This window comes from Candoia aspera, chromosome 3 (genome assembly GCF_035149785.1).
Source record: "Candoia aspera isolate rCanAsp1 chromosome 3, rCanAsp1.hap2, whole genome shotgun sequence".
Classification (NCBI taxonomy): domain Eukaryota; kingdom Metazoa; phylum Chordata; class Lepidosauria; order Squamata; family Boidae; genus Candoia; species Candoia aspera.
Window position 1 is genome coordinate 84,641,954 of NC_086155.1, and position 17,965 is coordinate 84,659,918.

Genomic DNA, 17,965 nt, shown 5'->3' on the forward strand with positions numbered 1-17,965 from the left:
ACCGCGCCTGCCCGCCTGCCCGCTCCACGTGCTGCAGACCCAGGGACTGGGAAGCCCTCTCCCCTTCCCGTGGACTTGGTTGTTCGCCCGGTACTTCTCCTCCTCCTCCTCCTCCTGCTTTTCCTCTAGCTGCCGCCGCCGCCGCCCCCTTCCCCGGTGAATGCCGCCGGGAAGCGGGCGGAGCGCGCAGCCGGGGAGGGGGGCTGCCGCGGCCGCCGGAGTACATGCCAGTGCCCTCTCCTCCTCTTCCTACCAGAATGCTTTACTTCCAGATGGTGATCATGGCAGGGACTGTGATGCTGGCTTATTACTTCGAGTACACCGACACCTTCACGGTCAACCTGCAGGGCTTCTTCTGCTACGAGAGCGCCTACCGCAAGCCTTATCCGGGCCCGGAGGAGAGCAGCGCGGTGCCCCCCGTGCTCCTCTACTCGCTGGCGGCGGGGGTGCCAGTCTTGGTGGTAAGCATCTTTGCGATCGAGCTCGGCCCGCCTCTGCGTCCGCTGTTCCCTTTCTCACGACCGCTCCGAAAGTGGCGCTTTCCGCCTTTCAAGTTGTTCAACTTGTTGCTAAGTCTCCCCGAGGCGGCGCGGGAATCCTGAGCCGGGTTGGGCAAGAGGGAAAGAAAAGAGGCCTCCATATATATTTATATGTGCTTGTGAGTGCATAATCTGTACTAGCCCGCTTTTGGAGCGATGTTCATCCTTATGTGCCTGGCGTAGTATCTCCCATTTGCACTAACTTCCTCCCTGCGGGTATCAGCCCCGTTGCCTTTTCCTTGTCTCAGGATTTTTCATCTCATCCCACTTCGGGGTCCCCACCTAAATTGCCCGGGTGGGTGGGTGGCTGGGAACCCTTTCTGGGTTAGCTTCAGCTGGAAGAGCCATTTTCTAAAGACCGCTCGGATCCTCAACTCCCTCCCCCTTTTCGAAGCTCACAGCACTGGTTTTGGGAAGGAGATGCCGCGCGGAAAAAAATAGGCTTCTTTCTTGTCTTTATTTTCTTCAGTGCATTGGTTGGTCACAGATGAGAGGGCAGTTTCTGGTTGTCTCTTCTGCTAGCAAAAGTGATAAGCTTGTCTGTTTCTAATGGTCAAAGGCTCTTTATAACGGAACAGGCATTTATCCTACTTCTGCTTTAGCCCTTTCTGCATGCTTAGGAGATGCCAGAACGTGATGTATGGGGAAAATCTTTATGTGGGGTTCTGTGGTAAGGTATATGAATAGGCTGTTGAGTGGCATTCAGCTGGGTTCCCCTGGGGAAAAGGGTATCAAGGAGCATCTGTCTTGAAACAGCTCAGTGTACAAGTTGTAATGTCATTAGGCAAAAGCATTTAATAGTCCCGCAGCATATTGAGCGGATGAACAAAAAGGGGAGGGTGTGACCATTCGAGGTGGGATATATTTAGACACAAACGCACACACGCTTAGATGTGTAAGACACTGCATAAAATGATGATGCTGGGATTCTCCCTCCCAGCAATAAATGTTAAGGCAATAAAAATGGAAAGGGATATTTTGGAATGTGCAGTTTTATAAACACACTGTCCTATGAATTTCTGACAAAGAAATAATACCAGCAGGGCTGCACTAAAAATCTCATTGGTTATCAAATGTTGGAACCCTTCACGTTGATTTAAAATCATGGAGCCATTTATGCCCCAATTATAAAATATTTGAAGTTGGGCTGGTAATTTTCTCCCATTGTACAAACTGTTTCTCCTGTTGAACAAAAATTTTAGCCTGCTGTGGGATAAAAATAAGTTCAAATTACAATATTATTGTTATAATACATAGCCATGTCTGGAAAACAAGAAAACCAGTGAGTCCTTCCCATTGCTTTAAATTATCACAATCATATTTGCACATATGCATGTAATACATGCATCTTTACCAATTAAATTTGGTCATATGATGGTTCAAGGATGGGTACATAATGGTTTCTTGCTGACACTTGTTAGTATAAGCAGAATATGAAGAGGGCTACTATGCTGTGCTCATGCTTGGAAAAAAATCCCCACTGAATTCCAAGGCCCAATTTCTGCATAAACATGCTTAAAATTGTGGTGTAACTTAGTCCTCTGAGTTTACGATGAAACGTGTTGGACAGTGTCAGGAAGAGAACAGAGCCTTTGCATTTAAAGAGGTCTTGTTTCTGACATTTATAGGCTTGTAAATAAACACATTATAGAAATAAATAGAAACACAGAAATGTACTTTATCTTTGCAAAATATGTAATAGATTAATCAATCTCGTTTTCTGTAGACAACTCCATTGGTTGATGAACATTCTGTTGCAGAATTGACTGGGCTGTATATAGGGTGATGAGTCTTCTTTAGGTTATTTTGTTAGCTTGGCGTTATTTTTCCTATGAAATACATATTTTTAAGAAATTTCTTTTTTTGTCCTAGGGAGTCATGATTATTTCAACTTGTGCATTCCTGGAAAGATAGAATCCAGAGAGTGGTCACAGTGGCTCTTCTTTATTTCCCCTCTCCAGACCTTGATACATAACTTCTTTCCAACCAAACTATGCATGCTCGCTGTTTCACACTGGATTTGTGGGTGTGGTTGCATCACTCCAGTGTCAGCTGGAAAGAAGGAGATCCCAAAAGAATTGTTATTTCTCTAGGCATGGCTGTGAGAGAAGGTTAAAGATATGTGTTCTGTGCCTCTTGTAAAGACAGCATGAGATTACTATCCCCAACACACAGATTTTCTCAGCAACATTAAGTTCACCTCATCAAGTCATCATGGCTACAGATTACCTCTGGTATGTCTGTAAGTACTAGTTGCTAGGGAACATGAGTGGAAGAGTGCTATTGTATTCTTGTCTTACTTGTGGGTTTCTCATAGGATTCTGCTTGGCCGCTGTGGGAACTGAATGCTGAATAGGTCTTACATTTTTAATCTGTGTTCCCATGATTATTTGCACCAAACTCTTCATGTTTACCCTGGATTCAAAATGGCTGACTAACATTGCCTTAGCCATAGCTATATGCCTACCATATAGCTGAACATTCTTGATTATTCCCTAGCTGAGGCTGGCTTTTTCCTGCTCTTTTTATGGATTGTTCTTTTTGGCCATAGAGATGTTGCTCCTGGAATTGGTATCTTAGGCCCAGGGAGTGTTCACAGTAGAGGAGAGGGAAGATGCATGGAGAGGAGCTTCTTCTTAATCAGTTTTTTCACAGGGTTAAATCATCGCATCCCAAACAGGTTGGTCACTGGCAGGCTATTTCCAAAGATACAAGATATTAATTTTTAAGAAGATTTGTGGCCAAGTGATATATTAATAACATGCTGCTCTGGCAGTATTATTTTAAAATGGCCATTAAAATACTTTTTTATTTATCCCCTGAAATGTTACATTGCAAATAGGCAGCTACATTATTTATGTCTAGTATATATTAAACAGATTGCTCTGTACAGTGTGAAGAGGATTATGAATACAATGCAATTGCTTTGGAAGAGCTTCCATCATTAATATGATCTGCCCTCCAGAGGAGCTTGGAATGCAATAGATTATCTAATTTGAAGTGTGCTCTCTCAAAGCATTCCTTTTCAGTGCCAGCTGACTCATTTATATTTACAAGATAGAGGCCTGTTACCAGTCCTAATGGAGGGAGGGAGGGAGGGAGCCATCCACTTTTTTCTTCAGAGCCAGCCACCGTATCCACGGAATTTTTCATCCTCATTCCCAGCTACTTTCTTCTTTCTCTCGGGAGTGATGAACTGTTAATAGATGTCTATAATTTTGCTGGTAGCAAGTGAGTTTGCCTTGATGATCACATTGGGAAGGGTAACCCAGAGGTGGACTCTGAGTGATATTTTTGTGGGATTTGTATCTCTACAGGAAACTGACAGTCTAACTATCCTATAAAAGTAAAATCCCCTAGGAAAGAGAAAAAAAAATCTGAGACACCCTTCCTATCCACTTATGTCATCATCTTGTCCCACGGCCTTTGGGAAAAGATAAAAGGACAGTCCGCAGGGCCCCCCCCCCCCGCCCCGCAAAGGTTACCTGCTTTGCTCTGCACTGTGACTCTTTCAGGGTCTATAATGGGGGTTAAACTGTCCACTGGCAGAGATGATTGAAAGGTTTTTGGCTCCAACAAAATGGTGTTCTCAAGTTCAGTCTTTTCCCCCAAGAAAATAAATGACAGAAATGGTAAAAGACTGCACTAAAGGACACTGTAAGGATTAGGGTTAAGTCTCTTCCTGGTGTTTCTCTCCCCTAAGTACCAAGCCCACTACTCTCTACCTAGCAGAATCCCATCTTATATTTTGTTTATTGGCCATAAAGGCAGTGTGAAGCACCACCTTCAGGTAGCAGGTGCTAGCAGTGGCAGTCTTTTGGCTCTAAGGTCTACCTGTTACCCCTATTTTGGGGGGGTGGGGGTGGGAAGACTGACTATTGCATGACATCCCGCCAGTCTGGATTACTAATCAGTTTCTATAAGCAGGACGAGGGAAGGAATTGTCAATTTGTCTTTTGCCTTAGGCTGAAAGTTTGGGGCAAATCCAATCGATCACATTAGAAAGTGATTAAAATGTTCTTATTTATGCTAGTAAAAGCAGCACAGGTAGAATGCCTCTTTGGTTCAAAGGCAGAACTCTGTTTGGATTTTTACCTGCAATTAAAATAACAAGAGTTAGAAGGGGCCATTTAGGCCACTGAGTCCAACTTCCTGTTCAGTGCAGGAATTCAAATTAAACTATCATGGACAGATAGGTGTCTAGCCTCTGCTTGAACATTTTCAGGGAAGGGGAGCCTACCACTTCCCTGAGTAATTGTTTCCACTGTCAAACTTGTCTGTTAGGAAGCTGTTTCCAACACTGAACCAGAATCTGCCTTCTTTAACGTAAGTCTGTTGTTTCATGTCTGGTGTGGTAGGGAATACCATCTTGGCCATCTATATGGTATCTTTTGGGTATTTGGAGAGAGCTATTATGCCAGCCTTCTTAATATTCCCAGTTTTTCCAATCTCTCTTCATAGAACTTATTTTTTAGGTATTTGTTGCACTCCTCTGTAGCTCTCTCATTTTTTCTTCAAACTGTGGTGCCTGGAACTGGACACAATAACTGATGAACATTCTGACCAATTCAGAATGAAATAGAACTGGCCCTTCCCCTGTGTATTAAGTCTCTTTCTATGCTTGACAAATCATATTTCTGTTGATGTAGCCTGTTTAGTTTGTGTTTGTTTACAGTTCCAGATCTTTTTCACAAGTACGGGCTACCAAGGCAGATATCCTCCATACCTCTGTCCTTGAGCTGTTTTCCAAGTGAAGAATTTTTCATTTGTCTTTATTAAACTTCACTGTGTTGTTTTCAATCAATTTCTATAATCCTACCAACATTATTTTGAATTTTATTTTAGTCTTCTAGTTTATATGCTAGCCAACTCAATCTTACATCACTTGCAAATTTGATAAACATTTCTTCCTCCTCTTCATATCATTAATAAAAATGTTGAAGAGTATAAGCCCCAAGATTGGCACCATTCAATACCTCATTCCAATTTGAAAAGGAATGATTAATAAGCATTCTTTTTAAGTCAGCCATTTATCCACTTCATTGTCATGCTAACCAGCCCACACATAGCTAGCATGCTACTCCAATGCTATATGATACAATTGCTGATATGTAGCCACGTATTAATAAATCCAGAGTGTTATCTTCTGTGCATATAATGCAGTCATATAGCACACACTAATTGACTAGTGATGCAATGGAAAAAGTAGGAGTTTGAAATATAATATGCTTTCTTATTAGGATTTGTAGCAGAAATACATATCACTCGTCAGAAATACAATAAAAATGTGATAAATGCATATGTACCTGAAGAACATATAGGAGCACAGATCTAAAAATAAAAATATTGTGTAGTTATTAAAAATCTAGTGAAATTAAGTATTGCTTTTGGAGCTCAGAATGAAATAGCTCCACCAAGAATATTCCTTTGGAGTTTATTTAATTTTTATCCCACCTTATTTTTATAAATAACTCAAGGTGGCGAACATACCTAATACTCCTTCCTCCTCCTATTTTGTATTCCAGCAGAACAAAACTCAAAGTGCCTCAAGGGTTCCATCAGAAGACAATCTGGACAGCCAGGAAGAAAATGAATCCCACTCCATTTATACAAATAATTTACATTTAAGATTATAGCATATCCACACCTTGTATTGAACTGAAGAACAGTAGAGCATGAGCATGCACTTTAGAGATTGCCAGCATTCTACTTTCAGCTATCTGCTTTTCTACCCACCTGAAGTACAGTTTCCCATATCAGAGATTGATCTTTCTCTTAAAAAAAAAAACAGCAGGAAGTAGTTTATCTTTAAGACACTTGAAGCAAGATCAAGACAGCTGTCCTCTTCTGCCTGGACAATGTGGTTTACTGCTGACCAGAGCATTACCAATGTGTGTAGTGTGTAGCATGCAAATGGCCTCTGAGATAGCACACCCAGTTTGGACCAGATAGATCAGTGACCAGTGCAGGCTACATCATCATTTTTTTGTGTGTGGAAGTGGGCAGGCCATGGAGGGATGGTGGATAAATTTCACTGCAGGTTCTAGAAGACCAATATAAAGTCCCATCCAGAGTAAGCATCTTTCAGCTGTCACTCTGGGAGAAGAAGAGACAACCAGGTGAGCCACGTGAAGTCTCATCCAGTATAAGCATTGCCCTGGTGCTGATCAGAACCTGGGACAGAAGCACCCGGAACAGATATGTTAAACAGCAAGAGTGGGCATTCTAAAACTTGATTATGTACAGAATTTTAAAAAGTACCCTTTTTTCTTACATTTCATCCACTTTTACTCACCTAAGTTGTTTGGCCTCCAGTTTCCCTTATATGACCTTCAGCCCACTGTGTTTAATCTACCAGAAATTAGTGACAGCTATAAAAAAATCTAGTGACAATGGCAATATTACACCCTCCCCTAGCACAGTCATAGTTTAGAAAGGTCATTTGAATACAGTGTATATTCATGCGTATTTTTCAGTGTATGAAAGAGCAAAATTGGCAACATGTACGCTGTATTGGTTTAAAATCCGATCTGGCATTGCCCTATTTGAAAATAAAAACAGAAGAAAAGACTTGTACATTTGGTGAGGAGTTGCTGAGAATGACTATCTGCTTCTTCCTGCCTTGCACTTTTGTAGTTGGTAGAAACATCAAGATGGTGCCCCACAGCCAGAGTTAGAGATGCTGACAGGAGGTAAGAAAGAAATCAATTTTTTAGGTATGAATGGGGGAAAAGTTCTCACCTTGTACTCCTTTTTTCTGAATGAAAATGTTTTCCCTCAATTCTGTCCAGTGGCTGTGAAGCTCAGTCAGAATATGCAGAAAAAGCTGAGAAATTTCTTTGCTGATTGAAGTATGCTTAATATCTAAAAGTCATGGACATGTCAAGACATTTATCTGTACCAAAATATTAAATTTATATATAGAGATGTATGTTCTTCCTGGATTCTCAGGTATTTTTTTTAATGAGAGAAGTAGAGAAAAAAATGCATGTTATTGTTATGCCACCCTACACTCCATCTCTCCAGCAGTATTGAGAACTTTTAAAGCTTTTTTGATAGCTTGGAAATAAATATCTAACATAGCCAAATACCTATATGTCATTATGATGATTTGTAGATTACTTCTTCAAAGAGTGCATAATTAAACTGTAGTTGTAATGCAAGATGGGACACATCCCCTAATAGGGAAAAACTATTTTTACAAGCATTTGCAGCCCACTGCCTCTCTTATAGCCAAGAACCACGGTTAACTTTGGGAAGGGACCAGAGGTCAGAAAGCAGCTGTGGTCATGTAACACATGTGGGCAGGGCTGAGATTCTCCTGAATTGTTTTGCTTTTTAACTGATGTGCCTGTTTTAAAGCTTATATTGATTTTCATCTGTTTCCCACTGTCACAGGTTCGTTTGATACCCAAGGGTTGTTTATTCAGACTCACCAAGATGTTCCCAAATGAGACACTGCACACAAAGACCTTTCATTCACCCCTTTTATGTTGGGGGGAAGGTTCTTATACTTACAAAACCACTATTCACAGTATAAAAGTGCTTTTTTTCTACCTAGGTGACCAATACAATTCTTTCCAACTAACCTGTATTTCTATTACTATACTATTCTAAACTATGTCTATTCTAACTAATACATGTAGGTCGCTAAGCTATTCTATCACTATACTATTTCTGTTACTATAACTATTAAACACTACTAACAATTCAACTACTATCTTAAGAACCCAGTTCCCCTTTAAGTGGACAAAGTCTCACTTACTCCTTCTCTACCTTTGCTACAAGCCTTAACTGCTGCTCTCACCCTCGCTTCCTTCTGTCTTCTGCTTCTCCTACACACCACAGCACACCCAGCTGTTCCAAACCCAGGGCTTTTAACCATCTCCCAGCCCTTACATTGAGGTGTGTTAGGCTTAAAGGGGAAGAAAAGCACTTAAAGTGTGCCTACAATTTTAGTACAGTCCATCCTGCCACACCCACCTCAAAACAGGGTGAACTATGTGGTCAGTTTTCAGCAATTATGATCAGAAGATCCTCTGAAGGCTGCAGAAAGGTTTCAAAGACTGCATGGATCTTACTCATGGCTTGGAACATACCATGCAGTCCCCCAGATGCTGCAAAACCACCAGCAGCCTCCACGGCAAAGTAGTGATGCCAAAATTATATGCACATAATGACTGTTGCATATTTGTGTTTGGTGTCTGATGCAAGTACATACCGATGGAAGAGAATATCTGTAGCTCAGGGTTGAACTGTGGAGTCCTTGGTGCTCTCTGAGCCTTGTTGTTTGCTTGCAGACGTTTCATTGCCCCACTAGGCAACATCTTCAGTGCTAGAAGGGAGTGGGGTTTGCTCTCTGTTTATATACGGTAGTTTGCCCTGCCTGTGTTGGTGGGAGTGTTGTTCTCTCCTTGGCAGTTCCTTGATTAGGCTGTTTACTGCTTGGTTGTTTGACTGGGTATCTGGGTATTGTATAATGCTTGATTGTTTGTCCACTGTTAATCCTGGTGTTAATCTTTGCTTATCTGGGTGTTGATTGCTGTCAAGGAGGTGTTCTGGTCTTTTTGTTTCCTTTTTTTGTTTGTTTTCTTTTTTTTTAATGGTGACCAAATTTTTTTCATTCCATAAAGCCAGACAGGTAACCAACTACAATAGGTTTGTGCAAAGAGACCTTGATTGGGCTCACCAAGGTGAAGAAGCACTGTGATTTCATATACATATCTATGTAATGTTATGGCAGCATTGCAGAAGTGGTTTATCACTTTTTGGGATTTTTTTTTCCTTAGTTCCCAGTCTAGTCTACAGACCAGAGACATCTTAGTTGTCTTCCAGTCAAGTACTACCAGATCAGACATAATTAGCAGTTTTGAGATTGGCCATAGTTAGTTCATTGCTATAGTTTAACTGAGCCAATGCAACCCCCACCCCCAAATTGGCACAGTACTGTTCCCAAATACCTTAACTGCATTCCCCCTCTTCCTTCAAAAACCCACAGTCCAATCATATCTAGGAAAGAAGCTCAATGATTGTGACATTCTGTTATCTGTAGCGGGTAAGGAAGATGACCTTGACAGAGATATGCAGGAACCGTTATCTAGGCAAAAGGGGATGAAGCATATTTTTTTAAAGTCCAGAATGAGATAACATTCGGAAATGGCTCAGGCAGACACCTCCCAGATTCACAGGAGTATCAGAAGGAGGAGGAGGTACAGCACAATCACACTTGCAAGATTCTATTATGATAGTCAATCTGAATAAAAGTAATTTTACCCTTCTTGTGGAGTTGATTTCCTGGTCTGGTCTACCTAGTGGGGCTGTTGTCATGATAGACATCTGAAACAGTGCATTTGCTTGGGTTCTGGTCCACCCCATAGTTAATACATACTTTTATCTCTTCTAGTATATAGTGACTTCAAACAACGTTTTGGGAGAGCTTACTGCCTCTAGGTCCTAATGTGAATGGGCACAACAAGGAAAAGCGTGGAGGATTGTCTTTAACTTTGATCTGGCAAGGTTCTTATATTTGTATCTTCATTAGATTTCAAAACTGAAGCAATTTATGGGCAATCCTTTTATCTGAAGTAAAAGGCAGATTTATTTAGTTAACTTGTACTTATTGAATTATATTCCACTAAACCTAAGTTCCCAAGGTTGAGAGACACTGCCTTAGATAAAACTATTCCAGCCATGGGCATAGACTGAGTCTAAAGCAGAGTTATACTATCCTATCTTTGTTCAGTATGTAAAGGATAAAAAATTCATTTGCATTAAAATCTTCTGCATGCCAAATTTCTGCAAATATCCTCCAGACAACTTTGTTGCCGGGGAATACAGCAAGACTGGGTAGCTTGTATCAGTAATTGTAGTAGGACCTGTCAGAGAATATGGCTTGGAGGGAGTTTAGAGATTCTGACTGAGGGACCTAGAAATCTGCATTTGAAAAATAACCCCCCTCCCCAAGATGAGATAGCCTGCAGCCAATTAAGCTTGAACGGTTTTCTCTGTTTCTATTTCTCTCCACGTTGTGCTGCTGCTCCAGACAGAAAATACACATATGCCAGTAGGTTTTTTTTAGTGGAGTAAACTGCAATTTGGAAGCTGCAATCATCAATTATGGATGAAAAATTAAACCTTTCTCCTCAGTGGCAATCCCTGTCTTACTTGCAGCTGTTTTGAAAAGAAATTAAACTATATGAAAGAGATGGAAGGTTTGATCACAGATGTTCCATCATTCTCTAAGTTTAGGAGTGAGTGCCATTACTTATTATGCTCAAAGATTACCTGCAGGTATATTAGAGAGATGTTGATAAGCTGGAGGAAATCACAAGGTTCATAGAAGTATGAGAATTTTAAGTACAAGATTTGGGCAAGTGGTAGGGAGGAGAGAGAAGCTACAAAGTACAATGACTGTTGGGAGTATCCAGGGGTTGTGGAATATTGGTGACTCATTAAGTGCCGGTGTAGGGATGTGGTGGAGATGGGTGGGAGAATAGAATAGAGTACACTGAAAGATGGCATAACTAGCTGGTTGGCCCAAATCCTGAACGTTATACCACAACATTGAGTATATTCTGAATCTTGCCTGGTTCCTGAAATCCTAGATGGAGCTGTCTAGCATTTGCAGGTAAATTAGCAGCTGCTGATCTTGAGGACCAGGATAGGAATTAAGTGCATGATTTGTTGTACATGTATTTTGCAGATTTTCTCTAGTTGTACTGGTCTAAGACTGTAATAAAAATTATGTATGTATTTCCTGTAGTGCATTATTCCCCAAGCTGGTACCTTCCAGATGGTTTCATATTTCCTAGGCAAAATCTTTCTGTTTGGTTCTGCAGGCTGGGAATTATGGGCAGTGATGTCTAGGAATTATGGGCAGTGATATTTGGAAGACACCATCTTGGGGAAGGTTGGTTTAGGAACTTGGGTGGCACATATGGTGTTCGTGGAGGGTTTCCCTTTCAGATGGCAGACAGTGCCAGACCTGTTCAGGTTAAGCTAGGTTCTGTATCATTAGCTGCCAAAACCCACACCCTCATACACTGTAGCTACTGTATTTCAATTCCATCAACATTGCTTAAAAACACTTGTGATTATGTTTTATGTTGAAGCAATCACTGTTTTATGTTGAGATAATGAACAGTTGATTATAGTCTGCATTAGCTGAGTATACACAGTTTTCCTTGCCTGGACAGATTGCTTGTAGGACAGGGTTTTTATAAATTAGTGTACCAGCTGTGTGATGTTTTCAGATTTTACAGGACTTCTAGATCTATGCTGCAGCCTTCAGGGTTTGGATTATTATTTGACTAACGTGAGCAGTGTGGCTTTCAAAGAGCTGTCAGTAACATAAAGATCATAAAGTGAGATTTGATTTCTCCTAAGAATCAGTGCTGTTTTCCTCCCTCTATATATTGGCACTACCTATGTGGTCCTTTCCTTCAGATGCCTTATCTACTTATTTGGAATCATTTTAAAAATACAGCTTGGAAACAAAAATAAAAATAAAGATTTTACAAGTGTTACCGTCCCTCTGAATGGTGCTTTTCCTTAATGTAGCAATTGTGGAAGGGGGTGGAATATATTTTCTCTTCTCTATTTTCTGAAACTCTTTTCAGGATTTATGTTAATGAATTATTTCAGTATGTTATGAATTTTTCTCTTTGATTCACTGATTTAGTTTCTGGTCCTCTAGACGACTATTATTTAGCATACTACATTTTCAGAAACATCAGCAAAGAGCGATTATATTCTTTTTCCTACCTAAAATTATAAATTACTTACCTAGCCTTCATAACTTACAGAAAAGAGTTCTTTATTACTCCAAATATCTCTTTGCAGCAAAAATGTGTTTTTAAGGACAATTTTGAGAAGAATAGCTAGTTTGGCATAGTGGTTAAGGCTTCAGGCTAGAAACCGGGAGACCGGGAGTTCTAGTCCTGCCTTAGGCACAAAGCCAGCTGGGTGACCTTGGGCCAGTCACACTCTCTCAGCCCTAGGAAGGAGGCAATGGCAAACTGCTTCTGAAAAACCTTGCCAAAAACAGGGACTTGTCCAGGCAGTCACCAGGAGTGGAAAAAAAAAAAAAACCTGATTCCAAGGCACCAAACAAAACAAAACCCAAACCTGTTGCAGAAAACCAACAGAAAATCTCTTAGTAATTTAAAGATTCTGGGCTGTATTCAGAATTTTCAGAAGCTCTACTTAGGAGCTGCTCAACTAGTAGAAGTGAGAAGGTGCTTTTTGCTGCTTTCTTCGGATACCACCCCCCACATCATGTGAGCTGGTTTGGAGGACTGGGAGATGTTCCAGCATGAGAAGTGGTGCTTATTGCTGGAAGAAGAAGGGGAAATCAAGCCTCTATTAAATCATCACTTTCATAAATAAATAGAATTATTTGACTTAGTTGTAATAAGTGTATCCTGGTGAATGGCTTTATGTACTATAAAGGATCATCCTTTAAGCCATAATAACATTATCATCATCATCATCATTATTCCCTACAGATGTGTCAGGGCTACAGCTTTTAGATTGGGGAATGTTGCCAAAATAACATTTGTAGGTTTTCCAAGATGCCAGAAAAGACTACTATTACTCAAGGAGAGTATTGTAGTCCTTAGAACCTGAGAAATCCATCAGCTTCTTACACTGAAGGCTTTTCCTCCCAGTCAAAACAATAAAAATTACCTTCCTCACCTCTCTCATCCTTTGGCCTTTGTTGATGCATGATTTATTAGCTGCCACTGCATGTACTTCTTCATTCTTTATATGGAAAGAAAGAAAAGGCACAGAACCCCCCCCCCCCCGCCCCACAATAATCTGTATAAGGCTGGTTAAGGAATAATAACTTTCTTGTAAAAGGATGTGCTCAGAATATCTAAGATGGTATGGAAAATTTTAGCTCATAGTTTGAGGTTAAGGTTAGATTTGCCAGTTAATGCCTTTTTGAGTAGAATGTATTGAGCAGATAATGTGGTGCTTGGTAATCCATTAGAGCTGGCAGAAGTATGATTTTGGAAATGGGTTGTGTATTCCCCCCTTCCCCTTTCTTTGTTGAATGATTTCTTCCTCCATTCTCTTTGCAGTGTTAAATGTGGTTAATAAGTTCACTTATACCACCACAATTATAAATGATATTTCTTGCACCCATGGTTGGCAAAACCTCAAGTCATATTCTGAAAGTGATGTTTGAGTTCACATATAGCTCTAAGTCATGTTTTATTTTAACCATGATTTGTTGAACAAGATATAGTAGCCTGATTCGTACATAATGCTGAACTATAAACCTTAGTTAATAAACTATAGTGGCTGGGTTTACCCATCATACTGTGCTAAAAACAAGCAAATACCATTATAGATTATGTGTAATGAAGGAATTATTCCTTCACTGGGATTAGTGCTGGAGTACATAAGGCTTGGCTTGAATTTACAGGAGAAAAAAAGAAGGAATCTGCTTGTTTGGCATCTGAGGAATATGAAGAAATTACTTTCCCCAGACTAGTTCCATCTTTTGCAAATTGCAGTTCTCAAGGTTAACTGTTTTCATAAAACAGCAGAAGCAATAAATTCTCATGTAAGTTTCATACTTTATTTACACTGTAAAACATTCTTGGTATTTGCTTTTTCTTGAACAGATTATAAAAAAATCAAGGCTGCAGGATTACATATGAAGGAATAAGTCTACTGGCTTCTGAACAAACAAGTATGCTTTATCTATGTTACATGTTAGAAAAGCTGTAGATGCAACAACAGTCACATTGCAATCTTCATGTATCTTGAATAGCCCACTGATACCTGAGAGAGTATCCCAGAAGTACCATTGATGTAAAGTGTATTTCCTGTTTCATGAAATATATAAACAATGATTTCAGGATTAGGATGGTTTCCTTGTGTGAAACAATGATCGAAAGAGCAAAGGCTCTAGGCATAGGCATCTGTGGGAGCAGGCAAAGGAGACAAGTGACAAAATGTGCATTATGACATTATACAAATTCCACTCCTTACATACATGTGTGCAACACTGCAAGACAGAGTTTACATTGTGATGTCATGATGCACACTCACTGTTTTGGCATCATTGTGGTTAGGAATGGATGCCTACAATTAGGCAGCATTTTTATAGTTGCTCAAGTCAGTTCAATTAATATCTCTGTAGAGGACGCGGTGGCGCTGCGGGTTAAACCGCTGAGCTGTCGATCGGAAGGTCAGCGGTTCGAAACCGCGCGGCGGGGTGAGCTCCCGTTGTTAATCCCAGCTCCTGCTCACCTAGCAGTTCGAAAACATGCAAAATGTGAGTAGATCAATAGGTACCGCTTCGGCGGGAAGGTAACGGCGTTCTGTGTCGTCATGCTGGCCACATGACCCGGAAGTGTCTATGACAACGCCGGCTCCAAGGCTTAGAAACAGAGATGAGCACCGCCCCCTAGAGTCGGATTCGACTGGACTTTACGTCAAGGGAAACCTTTACCTTTACCTTTAGAGGTAGTTCACACTTTCTGATACTAATTGATGAATGTATTATGGAAGACACAAGTTCTGCCAGTGAACCATTATTTTTATGCGATGTAATGTGCTGTTTTTAAGCCATGTCAATTTTCATTTGGACAATATTTTCAGAAATGTTTTTAGAATGTCAATCATTAAGCAGGCCAAATGGGCACCATAATTTATACTGACAGCTATTTTGCTGCTTTTTATAGCCATTTTTCATGCCTGTCTGGTATACATTTAGGATGTAATTTCCCAGCAGAAGCATTATATTTTTGGGGGTGAGAAGTCAGTACAGGGATGAGCTAGTGGTATAACCCAGTCTTTCCCAACCTTGTGCAGTCCTACAACTCCCATAGCATTTACCATAATATTTAATGACCTTTCTCTCTGAGGATTATGTCTGTGTAGTTCTAAATTTCTGAAAGAGGAGCATTCCAGACCTGGGGTTTTCAAAGGTTTTCAGTTTGTGGAACTTGTTAGAAAACATTTTCCAGAATCTGGGATCTGCAAAATGGCAGCTCTAAAATTTCTTCATGGGAGAACAAGACCTGTTCTTTCCATGGAACCTTAGAAAAATTGCTATGGATACCCCTCCTGTGTTTGAGTGAATTTTCTTTTTTTGCCCTTAGTTTCTCACAGAACTCCACAGAATCAAATTCACGTGGATCCAGAAAAACCTTGTTCTTGACAGTGTAGAAGTGTATAGTCTGCGTACATAGTATGACAGGATTTCATGTCATACGTAAGTGAATGATATCCATAATACAGTACGATTCTTTAGTTGATCAGTCTACATCCATGTAAAGAAAATGGGAGGTTAGCCCAGTTGCATTAGTAATTGTATTGAGATTCAGTGTGGTCCTCCAAATACATACTGTAATTCAGAGCAGTCATCAGTAAAATAGTTAATTTGTTCCCCTAGATTTAATTCAACTCAACCTTGTTCTGCTGAAGTGAATTAATTTGTTATAATTAGTTGTTATAACTGATATTCTTTTTTTTTTTTTTTTGTCTTTCTAATGTCAAAGAAACAGGTGTTTTGATTAGCTAGAATTTGATTATCAACCTACCTTAATGTTAACATCCATCTCTTATGGGTCCAGTTGCTTCAAGCACTATGCAAAGAAAAATGACTGAAGTCCCTTAAAGAATTTAATAAGAGATGTGTGCATGTGAGTGACACGGGGGAAGAGAAGGAGAAGGAGAGAGAAAGAGAGAGAATGTTGTCTGTCAAAGAAATTGTGTTTCTAAAAGGAGACAGGTAACTTCTGCAGTTTCGACTGAACACAACAGTATAATTTTATTCCTAAACTACCGTAATAGAAAAATCATCTTGCTGGCCAGATATCATACAAACAGTCATATTACTGTCTGTTAAGCAGGTACAGGTCAGAGGCAGATAATTTTTTAAATCCTTTTTCAGAAAAAATTGGCATGTCTAGGTGCTATTAATAGCAATAATTTGGGATTCACAAGCTGGATGCATCTGTCTTTTGAGCTTGCAGATTTTACTTATGAATCAGTGCATCTGCTCAGTATTTCTTGCTCTCTCTCTGTTATCTCCCCCAGCTTAAAAGTGTACCCTAAGAAACCCTGGCCTTCCTGGAAGGTGATGGGGATTTTTTTAGTGGACAAATAAGAAACAGGGAGTTTCTCTGAAGAACCAAATTTCTCCTCCTGTGAGTATAAAAAAATAGAAGCTGTAGATGGTCTAGGAACTTCTGGTATATATAGAGTCTCTACAGAAGATAAAAAAGAATTCCTTGGTAGCCTTATTGGCCTGGAAAAATTCTATCAAGGTTGAAAGCCTGAAGAAAGGATTGACACCATTTCCATTATGAGCATCCCACACAAAATGCCTGGTTCGCAGATCTAATCCTGTGATAACAAATTGATTATTGCATACACATGCTACTGTAGATCCCAGTCTCCCCCAAATATTCCTACAGAATTATCCTAGGAGCAGAGTTTGAATCACCAATGAACCGGGATAAAAATTCTTTCTTTCCAACAACTGAATGTTACTCTAATGTTTTTAATGATAATGCGGCATTTCTGGTTAAGAAAAACATACACATTTCCCATTCCTTTAGAAACATTATATTAAGTAGAAAATTATTACAACAGAAAGTGCTTTTCTTGATATGTACCATATATAAGTGACTTTAGAAATCTTAGTGTAAACAAGTCAGTGAAACAGAAATGAGCTTTTGCTGTGGAATGTTGAAATGTGTAGGATTTCTGTGTGAGCTGATGAGTTATTATCCTTTCATTATATACAAATTGCTGAAGGATAGTAGTATTGGTTAACACATTTTAGAGGCTATGACCTCTCTTACACCTTCCAGAAAAGAGACATGAATTATGAGATAGGTATACTTTCTCTCCCATCATTTGTGGTGGAATGCTGTGCATGTCCCTATGGGAAGACAGATTTTCTACCTTCAAGGCATGCATCTACCCTTATCTTAAATGAAATGAGAAGAGAGACAGCACAAATCCCTAAATCTTTCTGTCTCATTATTTTGTTGGAATCTACAAAGCAACTCCATTCTCCTGTCTAGGGAACCACTTCAGTATGCCATCAGGTTTCTGCATAAATGGCCATCTGGTTTTCTTAAGTTAGGAAACGTGTGTGAAGAAGATCAAGTTGCAGCAAAGAATTTCCTTCTCACGCAGACATACCTCACATAGTTAACTGGCCATATGATTTTGCATATAGGCTGGTGGAATGGGACGTTTTCTTAATTTCAGCTGAAATGATCTGTTGCAAGCTAAGTTCTTTCAAGTAGCAACATAATGAGATTTATGTCACAATAAACCAACTACTCTCTAAGCAAAAGTTTGTTGTAAATAAAAACAGTGCCCGATTCGAACATTATAGAGACATTGTTATGAATGTCTTATATCGTCAGGATTGTTGTCATTGCATTGTC

General features: G+C 39.9%; 1 protein-coding gene across 2 annotated transcripts in view; it reads left to right on the forward strand.

Moving 5' to 3' along the window:
* The first annotated feature begins 203 nt into the window (after positions 1-203).
* PLPPR5 (phospholipid phosphatase related 5) overlaps positions 204-17,965 on the forward strand; it is a 72,698-nt gene continuing 54,936 nt past the window's right edge. For both annotated transcript variants that reach the window (XM_063300154.1, XM_063300153.1), the window contains exon 1: positions 204-461. In XM_063300154.1, coding sequence (XP_063156224.1) covers positions 225-461 — 237 coding nt within the window. In that variant the 5' untranslated portion in view covers positions 204-224. The remainder of the gene's footprint in view (positions 462-17,965) is intronic.